General features: G+C 40.2%; 1 protein-coding gene across 1 annotated transcript; it reads left to right on the top strand.

Moving 5' to 3' along the window:
• Positions 1-2,534: 2,534 nt before the first annotated feature.
• LOC145445136 (uncharacterized) lies at positions 2,535-10,856 on the top strand. Its single transcript, XM_080323274.1, has 10 exons — positions 2,535-2,923; positions 2,985-3,110; positions 3,196-3,397; positions 4,588-4,698; positions 4,757-4,951; positions 6,087-6,236; positions 6,295-6,460; positions 6,523-6,628; positions 9,333-9,444; positions 9,512-10,856. The coding sequence occupies exons 1-10, from the start codon at positions 2,774-2,776 to the stop codon at positions 9,607-9,609; spliced, it is 1,416 nt and encodes a 471-aa protein (XP_080179400.1). The 5' UTR covers positions 2,535-2,773; the 3' UTR covers positions 9,610-10,856.
• Positions 10,857-12,155: the final 1,299 nt, after the last annotated feature.

The following is a 12,155-nucleotide window of genomic DNA, read 5'->3' as shown; positions in this document are numbered from 1 at the left end:
AAATTCCGAAGTAATCGTAATCGTAATCGACTACTTCCCATATCTAATCGATTTCTTTGTGAAAGAACGATTACTTTTTATTTGTACAATGACTATGACATATGAACATTCGTGAACAAGGAAGAGATATTATACCATGTTCGTGGTAGCACAAACGTCTGATTTTCAAACGCCACTGTTCATTATTACGTCAGAAGCAGCCTATTAGCTTGGCGCGTCATTGCGTGAGAAGTATCCACAGTAAATAGATATTCTATTTACGTACGTCGTACATTAGCGTGATTGCAAGAACACCCGCCGTGCTGTGTATCAGGTTATCAACACGTTCCACACGCCATGCACTACCTCGCAGCAGTATAATTTGTCTCCGCTCTGCCTAGTTTAAAATAGTAACTTATGTGTTGAGGTCTGGTTATGCTTATTTAAACGCAGTTTAACCGTTGCTGCTTGGCGAGCAGTAGGCCTATCTAGTACGTAAGTACACCGGACAAAGATTTGAAATTTTGTACTAGTCAAATTGCGGTTTCCATAACGAAGCAGTAAAAATCAACAGCTGCTGGTGATATATATATATCATAACCGAGCCGTTTTGGCCGTTTCTCGTAACTGCAGCTTGCAGTACAATATCTGTATTAAGTTGAAGCCAGAATTTTATGTTCGCTTCGTCATATTCTCATATGACTCTACTTGAAACGGGTGCCAATCGTTATTTCACAATTATTTTCTCAACATTGGGACCTGCCGCTTATATATCATGTTAGCGTTGGTTGTAGCTGGAAGCAGGACCAAAATAGCAATTCGTCCCCCAGTCCAGACGTTGGTGAAAATCTCAAGTTGAATTTCGTCAATAATATTAGTAATTGCAATAATGTTTTATCCCCTCTCAGCCCCCGATGGTCAGATTTTCCTGTAGAGGTTGTTAGTCTGACGTAATCATGGTGTTTGTCATTTAGACCAGGTCGATTTTGTACATTTTTGATTCCGTATCTGCCGACTTGTAGCACGGCCCACTTCAAGGCTTTTTGTAAGACACCGCTTACGCGGATGAGGCGGCGAGGATGAGCATAGATAAACCTCCAACACTTTGGTAGTCGACCTCCCGACTTGAACCCGCAACCCATCGGTGTTGCAGCCGTGGATTATATACCGCTACGCTATCTCGCCTCACAGCTACACCTACCTGCAGAGCTGCGGGCACGTATTTCATAATTATAATCGCTGGTATCTTGTCATAATTACTTTAGTGTATGTTGTTAATTCGTGACCTTCGGTTTGTTATATAATCAAAAGATATTGTAGTGGCTCAAACGCAGCAGACTAAAAGAAAAACTTTCGTGAGACACACGAACTAATTGTCATGTCTTCCATCTGACTGCATGTCTAGCAACTCAAGTTCTAAATTACTATAGGATCAGTGGCCTCATTAACTACAATAGGACTTGAAAACAATTTCATCATGGGCAAAAAAGCATTCATTCCGTCAATGCGGCCGTTGAACTTAACAATCAAGTCAAATGATCCATTGGTTTGATGGTCATAGAGCGTTGTAAAACGTGTTGTACTTGATTGTACCTTGTTGTACCTGTGCTTAATTAAATCTGTAACTGAGCAGACTTAGATTTGAGTGCCGATCCAAACGCATTCGAGTGTGAGGATACTTTTTGACGTGAGTTGAATAACGAAATCGTTGCTGAGTAGAGAATCGCTACTCAGCAGCCAAGGAATTGGTCTCCACCCTTATTTATAAACTCCAGATTCCAAGCCAAGCAAGCGTAATTTTTGAATATCATTTTTGTTTGTTATAGATTGATTTTTTTATTACTTTTGTTAGATTTTCCAACGTCAATGGGAGTCGCAAGTAAGCTAGCTGGGAGCCGCGGTTGGGAATCTCTGATCTAGACAGGATTTTCAAGTTAATTAGATCTCTCGAAAATACTCTATAACTTAGGTTTGTTTACGAAATACTTTTTGAGTTCCCTTCGATCTAGCTCTCAACCCTATTGGGAAATTTGGGGTGCGGCAGTTATGGCCCTGACAAGAACGCAAATCGTTGGGCGCGATAAATTGACCTCTATAAAAATGGGCAATGGGTACATCAAGCAAATGACGCATCTTTTTTAAAATGAGTTTGTTATCTTATTAGGCCTTTTCGGCGCAATCCATATATTGTCTTCCAGCATAGTTTCTAAGATGCAAAATAAATGTAATCGTGAGTAATCGTGATTACTTTTCCAATGTAATCGTAATCGTAATCGACTACTTCCTGATTTTGCTGTAATCGTAATCGTAATCGTAATCGCGTCATTAAGAAGTAATCGTAATCGCAATCGATTACATTCATGAAGTAATCACCCCATGTCTGACCTATGAGCTTTTCGCGATGTCGTGGCGCAGCCAGTCGCACATCGATGCAATTGATGTCGTTCAGAAGTTGCCAATCCAGATAGAACGGCAACTGAAAATACGCCCTCGGGCTCGAATAACATTCTGCGAATTGCTGTTCACGAGGGACAGATCGCAACGGCATATAGGAGAGAAGCAGCAAACTCGTTGTGTAACTAAAGAAGAATTAGTTCGATACAGAAGCAATTAGCCTCGAGAAATACGGTGTCAGTGGTGTTCTGGAACTTGCGAATAACGTGTGATTAGTAACGTACTTTTAGTATTGATTCGTTATTAAATAACTCCAATCAGAAGGATATTGTCACAATTAACCAGGGTTTGAAACAGGGACAGGTCGATCATTGAATTTGTTTGTGTAATACGCAGAAAGATGCTGTCGCTATTAACAGCGATAGTCTTGCGACTTTTTCACATCGCAACATGCCAATCGACGCTTACGGAGGAGGGGGTGACAACCGAGCAGTTTTATGCGAAGCCATTGTATACAATCACGTTATCTATGAATCCCACGCGAATCCAAGTGAGAATATTTATATAGTCAGGGTAAATGTACGAGGGTAAAACGCGGGTGCAATATACAGGTCATTGCTGATCCACGGTATAGCATCGAATACTACCCAATATATGAACTCGTCTACGTCTCTGGTCAACCAACGAGTCACATCAGACGGATCTCCCAGTTAAAAGACAAGTTACAGATGCCGGAGGTAAAATTATGACAGCCTTGCGAGATATATATACTATCACATCTTCCAGAGAGATATTCGGTGCTACTGCTGCACTCTGATTTAGATATGGCAGTCCAACACCGACATAGTGGCGGATTATACGACAATCATTAGTCCTAATAAGGTGGGACTGCTCCCGATGAATACAGTTCAAAACCAGCCGCCTTACATTTGGTGGGTGGCGTCTGGTTACCATGATACGAGATCGGTATTCGCATCAAACGTCGGAGGTATTTTCCTCATCAACATGGGAGCCAAAAAATGGAGTAAGTATATTGCAATAATGAGTTTAAAAACATAAAATATCTACATAACTAGTTGGTAAATAGAGCCATCTTTACCGTTTTATGCGTATTGCCAACATGTGAAGAATGGGCTATCCAGGATGATACTCATATTCAGTAGCTTATTAATTACAAAAATATTTAGGAAAAAGATACAAGAACGATCACAAAATCAACAAGGCAAACTGATTTTTTCAGTTTAAGTCCATGAATGCTTTGCGTTTCCTTCAACTGTTGCCAATAAAGAATGTTTATTTTTAACGAGTTCGTGAAATTGTTTACACGCAATTTATGAAAACTACATATAACCGCCAAAATACTCGAAACTGATCCAACTAGTTGGTTTGTTAGGTTCGAACTTGCGCCAGAGACATTACGATAGATCCTCGCTCGTAAAAAGGCCAGGATGTTACAGATAACGTCAATTAATGTTTGCAATAACATCTGAGAAGATAGGGCTGGTGGGGCAATTTTTTAGAATACATTTTTCAAACCAGCTATTCAGTATGTTTCACAAAACGTCTCGCCGGAAATAATATCTTTAATAATAATATTAATAAGCAAATAAGTCGAAATGCGAAAAAAAAGACCATTCACTTGCTTGAGAAAATAGCACAAGCCCTCCTATAAGCATCTTAGCTGAATTCACAGTAAGAATAATAATAATAATTAACTATAAAGTAAAGTAGACAAATTGATATATCTGGTATATTTAGAGTTGCATTTAAAACAAAAATCTATTTAAAACGAACATGTTTAAAACAAGGCCCTTGTTTGAGACATGTTTTTTATTTTTATTTTATTTTTTATTTTTAAGGCATGACGTCACGAATATTCAATTGTGACGTCATAGTGGAGTGACATTGCCAATTGAAAATATAGGGTAAAACAGCTCCTTTGACGAAATATCGACGTATTATACCTGTTGAACTTACCATTTGAGGGCTCCAACCGTCCCATGTCGTATACATCGGCTATATCGGGTGGTAATCGTCCGTAGGCTCATACAACATGTTTTTTGGAAAGTAGTTACACAATTATGGCATAATTATACAACACATTTTTTAAAATGTTTTAAACAAGGTATTTTAAACAACTATTTGTTTTAAATGCAACCTTAGGTATATTACGCCACGGAAAACTGGATCTAACTTTATACACGCATTTATCAGGGCCGGTGGCAATCGCCAATAAGACGGGAAAGGGCTATTCTCATGCGGAATGGATGGACATGGATATTGATGGTCATACGGACTGCATCACCATCGAAGGGAGCAATAGACGTAGGTTGAGTTAATGCATTAAAATATCACATATCCTACTGACAATATAATTCCTAAGTGAACTCTTTGATCTGGCTGCAACAACCGTCCGGCCAGTCGCAATGGATCCGTCATCTTATTAGTGGCGATGATGACGTGGGAGGGACCGACTTTCGGGTGATGAAGCTGCCCAGTAAGGTCACCGAAACGGACCTGAATGTGTTCATAATCGCTGGACGAAAATCAGGAAAACTGACGGCATACTGGGTGGAAGGTGCGTGCAAATACAAATAATACGGTCTTACAGTGCATGTAACTAATACGTATAAGTAGGATTGCATGGAAACAAAAACTTAATTTAAAACAAAGATGTTTAAAACAAGCCCCTTGTTTAAACCATGTTTTTATTGTTTTTTTAGTTATTGTTTAAGACTTGACGTCACGAATATTTAATTGCGTGCAAAATAAAGGGTAAATAAATAGCGCCTGTGACGAAATAAGCTTTCAACCCGTTTATATATACGGACCAAAAATATCGTTGACCAGGACTGCATCGTGATACAGCATTTTTACGGTCGGCGGTCATCATCATGAGAGCATTCAATCCGTACCAATGATCTATCTGTATCTATACGCACCATAGCTGTTGAACCGACTATTTCGAGGGTTCCAACCATCTCATATTGTATACGTCAGCTATGTAGGGTGAAAATCGTCCGTATGCTCTTACAACATGTATTATGAACTTATTTACACAATTATGGCATAATTATACAACTTAAAAACACAATTTTGATTTTTTTTAAAGTGTCTTTTGTTTAAAACACTGTGCAAAACATGTTTTAAACAACGTTCTTGGTATGAGCGTAATGATTAATATTTCCGTTGCCAATTCATTTGCAGAAACCGTACTTCCAATCTTTGATCTTTCACATGAAATCGATCACTACCAAATTAAGACTAAACAAAATACAGGCATGAATGTTCGTGTCCGTCTTATATCGAAGTGGAAATACCGGAGGATACGTCACATAATTACGGTACAGTAACCCTGCGGAAAGTGCAAGATGGGAATATAAACAAGGAAATGAAATCGATATGGCTTCAGCGCTGCTGTAAAATGCACACAGCTCGATAGCTTCATACCGAAAATCACCTCGTGTATTGCTTTCCCGCATGCACTGGACAGCGCGGTTTAAGAATTGCAGTTTAGTGCGAAGCGAACAGAGCAAGATTTCGGAAAACAATATCCTCTTTTTTCGTCGCAAATGCTGACAAATCGATTAGTTTCCATTACCGATTGGGGCTTGAGTACGATCGACCCAATGAGTATATTAGCTTTGCTATATCATACGGGGGTAATTGGCAATTGTGTTTGTGTGTTTGTAACAATCTATAATCCGGTTTAGATTCTAACAATGACTGGTCTCGGGAAAATAAAATCCGATCCCAATTAATCGCTTCGGATGGATACTATGTCGGGCTCGAAATCGTTGATTTGAATATGGATGGACGTCTGGATATTCTAACGTCGACAACTGCAACCGCGAGGAACCGAGGTGCAAATTACTTATCCCTGCATGTCGGTGTAAAATAACTTGACGCGTATATCTGCAGGTATGGTATTGGCTTATGAATATCCGCGCGGGGGATTTGACGATAAAGGAGTCAAATGGAGAAAGCATATACTTTCACAGTGGAATCTGGCTGTTACCAGTTACGATATGACATCACCTGGACCAGTGGTTAGCTTCAATATGTATTCCAGTACCGCGGGCCGATCGTACGTACTTGACAATGCCAAATCATCTCATGCTCCTAACTACGATGCTTTTACGTTAACAGCCAGCAAAAACCTCATTTACTCGTTTCGGGGCAGGATGACGGCAAAGTTTACGTCTTATCTCCTAACACATGGAGCCCGTATATATGGGATTATACCAGACGAGAGGTGAGGCCTTTAAGGTTGAAAGCGAATGCAAGCCTACGATATTTTAACGGGTGACGCGCGGTAACGCTTAGCAATGATACGCAAAAGCAATCAGAAATATAGGCCTATCGCGAGACGACCAAAAAGAAGGATTCTTGATACCGAGGCCTCTAAGCTAAATTAGTAATCACTGCTATCACTGCTGATGCCACATATGCCGCAATAACATAACGCCAGTCGGTCTTGAACAGCAATCATTGCCAATAAACATCGAAGCTACTCTGCATGGCGTGGCCAATACATAGGAATGGGCGTATTGTACTGTATTCCGTAGTAGCGGTCGTTGAAATACGGTAGTCTCTACGTCACGATATACCATGCAGGCTCAAGCAGACATATTCAGCAACTATAACTATCTCAGCTGTCACTATTCCTTCTTCAATACTCCTGATTCATCAGTCGCACACTACTTGCAAAACAGAGCTACGCAAACACTAGCATAGAGAAATTCGCTAAATGCACAGTTGCAGACCTCCGTCGTCAAAGCGAACGAGAGGATAACCGCAATATCCAAGTTTGTCTCTCAACCGCGTCTTTCGTTGTCGTATCCTAATGCTTAATCAACCATCACTATACTTCCACACAGCACCGTAACTGCCGCACCCCAAACCCCCAATTGGGGGGGGCCGAGCTCGAAGGGGGCCCAAAATTATTTCGTGAATTAGCATAAATCATAGAGTATTTTTTGAAAAGTTATGCAGATTTTTCAAAATCTTTTCGCGCTGCGCGCGAATTCAAGTAGCCATTTGTCTGTATCATTGGGTATTGGGCCATTACCGCGCCACGACCCACCAAGACATACAATCAAGTTTTGGGCCATATAACATGCGACTCCAAGAAGTGTGCCAGAACGATCGGCAGCGAGAAAACCTTTGTCGAAAGCGTCTATGCCCTTATGCTGACGGAAGACTTCGTTATATATACAAAATACATATATGTTTAATTGTCCATAGGCCCCTAAATGACTGTCGCCGAATGTTGCTGTTTTTGCAATCTGAACCTCACAAGACAAATACCATTCCGCTGGGAAAAATTTTATGCCAGTGAAGAAATACCAATTTGAAATCGTGTGCGTCTCTTAGTTTAGAAGCTCACGTTTGGGCTATTCTATATTTTTTGTTATAGCAGACTGGAAGTCACGAAATAACATCATGTAACGAAGTCATATCAACGGGTCCGCCCGCCGAAGATGTTTAATTATTATTTACGGGCCCTCCCGTTTTCAAGACACTTCACTCGGCTCTATCGGTGAATCTAATTATCAGAGATGAGCGGATTTGAAATTTCTATGTCCTAATCCAATCCAAATCCGAACCTTCAAATCCAAATCCAAATCCTAATCCATAACTTTTTCATATTCAAGTCCATGTCCAATCCTAATCCGATTCCAACTGAAAATTCAGAAAAAATACTAATTTATGCAATGGAGGGATTCCAAAATTTTCTTTCACAACCAACGATTCATTTGATTCAAGATAACTTAGTAACCATAAGTACATTAATAACTGATCTGAATAAAGTTTGTCGCCATTCGCCACACGACATTTCAATCTCCCAGAAAATAGGTAAATCCAATCCAAATCCTAATCCGTTCCAAAAAAAATGTCTAATCCAAATCCAATCCAAATCCGACAAAATTTCACAAATCCTGATTTTTCAAAACCTAATCCTAATCCATGCTCATCTCTGCTAATTATGTGCATAATATATATGCAATCGCCGATCTGATTGACCGATTTTATCATAAATCATCGAAAATTTTCGCGCATCGCGCTGCCTCGCAATAAAGTACAGATGATTTCGTGACAAACGCGAACAACGTGATGGGGGGGGGTCGTTTTACACCCTATGGGAGCCCAAGACCCACGTTTTTTGGGGCCTGACGAGGTACTGTTTCGTTCCTGCCAATGGGTATACGCCAGAAGATGTTTAATTATTATTGAGTCATCCTACCTTTTCAAGCACACCTCACTCAGCTCTACCGGCAAATCTGATTACGTGAGCAGAGAGAAGATAAAAATTGATAACAATGTATATGCAATTCCTGATCATACTGACCGATTCAATCATGAATTCTATAAATTCTCCGCGCTTCGCGCGCTTAGGCGACAAAAGCTGAGTCACTAAACAAATTCCCAACAATGTGCTAAATAGCGGTAAACAGGGTATCGCCGGAGGGGGGTCCGCCCCCCAGAAGTTCGGCCTATAACCCTATGGGGGCCCCAAGACCAAAGTTTTTTTGGGGGTGCTGACGAAGTGCTGTTACGGCCCTGCTTCCACAACCGGATATAGAACAATGGAAACGGAAGCTAGAGCGAGAGCCGATACCGATTTCTTGATTACAAACCTCGGTCAGATATCCTTGGGTCCAAGACATACAAGGCTATGTTTCTCAGTGGGCAGTGGCCACTGGCCAGCGGGTAATCACATTGCTCCAATAGCAACTCGACTTTCGCGTGACGCGTGTATTAGTTTGACTACTATCCACGGAGCTGGCTTCTAAATTAGGTGAGAATATGTGATCATTTCAACGCTTTGTTTCTTCCAACAACATCTTTCCGCATAAAAACTATCAACGTATACAATTGCGTGAAAGAGACGGCTGAACAATGAACATTAACAAGATAATATCGTGAGATGTCAATCACATATTTACGTATTTTAGATATGGTCATCGGATAAGCGGATCGGAATCCCATCAGTTGCTGATATCGACGGGAACGGCGAAATGGAAATATTCGTACCATCGGATTTCAGCATTAACGTTCTCAAATACGGTATTTGAGAACAACACATAACTTTCTCGTAATACACATTTCAATACGATAGTATGTTTATTCATAGGCCGCGGAAATTCATCCAGCCGACTTGATGCGTCAATGTCAAGCTTGTATGCTTGCTTACTTGGAATCCTGATGCTATTGCAAAGCCACTTCTGCTGAATCTGTGCTTGCAGCCGAACATTCACATTGCACAATGATGTTGAAGAAACGACGGTTGCCAGTCAGGACGGATGTCCATGTCCAGCCGCTAATCAGAGCGTGTACTCATTATTAAAACGCATGTTGTACTACTGACTTTAAACTCGGACATCGTGTAGCTACGATGCTATGCTATGATCCAATATATATTACCCAGATATACCTTATGTGAGTCGGTCCGTGGACAATGGACATATGAGTAGGGCTTCATTTAAAACAAACGGTCTTTTAAAACACTATGTTTAACACCTTTTTTAAACAGTGTTTTAAACAAAGGCATTTAAAAAAGAAATTTGTGCTTTTTTTAAGTTGTAAAATTATGCCACAATTGTGTAAATTCGTTCCAAAAAACATGTTTTATGAGCCTACAGACAATTACCACCCGATATAGCCGACATATATCGATATGGGATGGTTGGAACCCTCAAAATAGTCGATTCAACAGCAATAGTACATGTATTTCATCAAAGGAGCTATATTTCCCAATATTTTCAATTGTCAATGTCAGTCCACTTTGACGTCACAATGAATATTCGTGACGCCATGTATTTTTTTAAAAACACAATAAAAAACATGTTTTAAACAAGGGCCTTGTTTTTAATATGTTTGCTTTAAATGCAGCCCTACACATGAGCAATGTACGTACACGTACGTACATGCAACACTTGAGCATGTGAGTTATATTTACGGTTGCTGTGGTTAGAGTTAGGATTCGGTTTTTAGGGCCATAAATTCACATGGTCAAGTATCGCACATACTAAAGTGTTACCATTTATTATTTCGCATACGCAAATGCCGAGCAACCATTTCAGCTACCATGCTATAAGTGTGCTACTATGCATGCTCATTGCTCAAGCTCATACGCTCTCTCTTGAATTTTATCATGATGGACATTTGGAAATGCTGGCTCCTCGGGAATGTATGACGTTCGAGGGAAACCATCCGAATGGTATATGTAGCTGCTAATACTGGATTTTATTATACTAAACTGATGTTATGAATTCAGTATTCTCTTGAATAAAATACAATAGACTAACAATGTGTTCTATCCGCTATGGCGCGCCACTTTGGCAATTGTTGTTGATCATTATGATTACACGAAAAAATTATCGTATGCCTGAGTCCGGCAGCAAGCACGGACAAATGATTGAGCGAGTTCAAAATGTAACAACACAATATCGAGGACATCATTCCATAGCAGTTAATAACACGCGTAAATCAATGCTGATTCATCCCAATGTTGACAAAATTATCAGGTCAGACAGGCTGCAGCAATATAGTGTCGATGAGAAAGTTAAATTGCCACGTAAAGGTCACTTTTACACTAGAATGAATTCATGTACAGATGCTTTTTGGAGTTATTACACTGTTGGTTTTATATGGTCATACCAAAATCCGCACGAGCTCGTAGTAGTGATGAAGTCTACATATTTCTTGTTGTCGGCTGATGACAGAACAAAAAGTCAAACCCATCTCCGTTGAAACATTTCTAAAATTGAAGATTTCGAACTCACATCGCACCACGTTCCTGTCAATAACATAGCCGATTTATACGCCGATTTATTTAGGTTGGGGGGGTCTTTTGGAATTCCCGACAATTGAAACTTACATTTCCCTGGATATCTAAAGCCATCACATTAAACAAATTCTCTCAGGACTATTTATAAGTGAGGTACTATACTATGCATTTACCTTCTGCCACAATTCTAATGTATACATTCGATTATAATCGGGCGAATAACCCCTAGAAAATTTATACCTTCACCACGGTGACCTCCTGCTAGTTGTAGGCTACATCAACAAGGGCCAAGGACTTCACTCTTTTAGAAAGATTAAATCTTTGCCCAGCTCATTCATTGAATCTGTGGAGCTGCACCTTTGTGGACGATCATAAATCTGATACTATGTCAAGTCGATCAATAACCGGAGGAGTCGTTACCTCAGATGGGCTGGATGTCGTACTATTAATAGTACTCTCACAGCAATCATTTGGAAATACGAAATCATAATATTTTCATATGTAAAGGATATAAGGCTATATACGCGAGAGCCAAAGCCGCTATAGGGACGATAAGCACGTAAACAAAACATTTGAACTTATCACCGGCATCGAACGAGAAAGCATGGAGCAAATGTTTAACCAGCAAACAGTACGAGGAACTGGCGATATGTCTATATATGAAAAAGTACAATACAACTAAGAGTCCTGCCGTTCTGCCCTCAAATATGTCGCAACTTAAACGTCGCTGATAACTGAAACACCGGTTTCGGTCGGTGTCGATAATTCATTTATTAACTTTGGAACACGGTAATAAGATATTAGAGACGTACGGTTACCTACAAATGTGCCGCCGTTAATCAGTTGGACCGACGTCGACTCCAGAAGCTCTTCCTACGTGTCGAAGGATTATGCAGGCTCATCATCGCCATCCGATCCGCATTGGCGATACCTTACGAAAGCCTATGACGAAATTGGATGGCGCTTTATGTCGGCATGCAGCTCGGGA

The sequence above is a fragment of the Botryllus schlosseri genome, chromosome 8 (assembly GCF_051294905.1).
Source record: "Botryllus schlosseri isolate E-star chromosome 8, Bs_hap1, whole genome shotgun sequence".
NCBI classification, from domain to species: Eukaryota; Metazoa; Chordata; class Ascidiacea; order Stolidobranchia; family Styelidae; genus Botryllus; species Botryllus schlosseri.
This window is presented reverse-complemented; position numbering and strand designations above follow the sequence as displayed.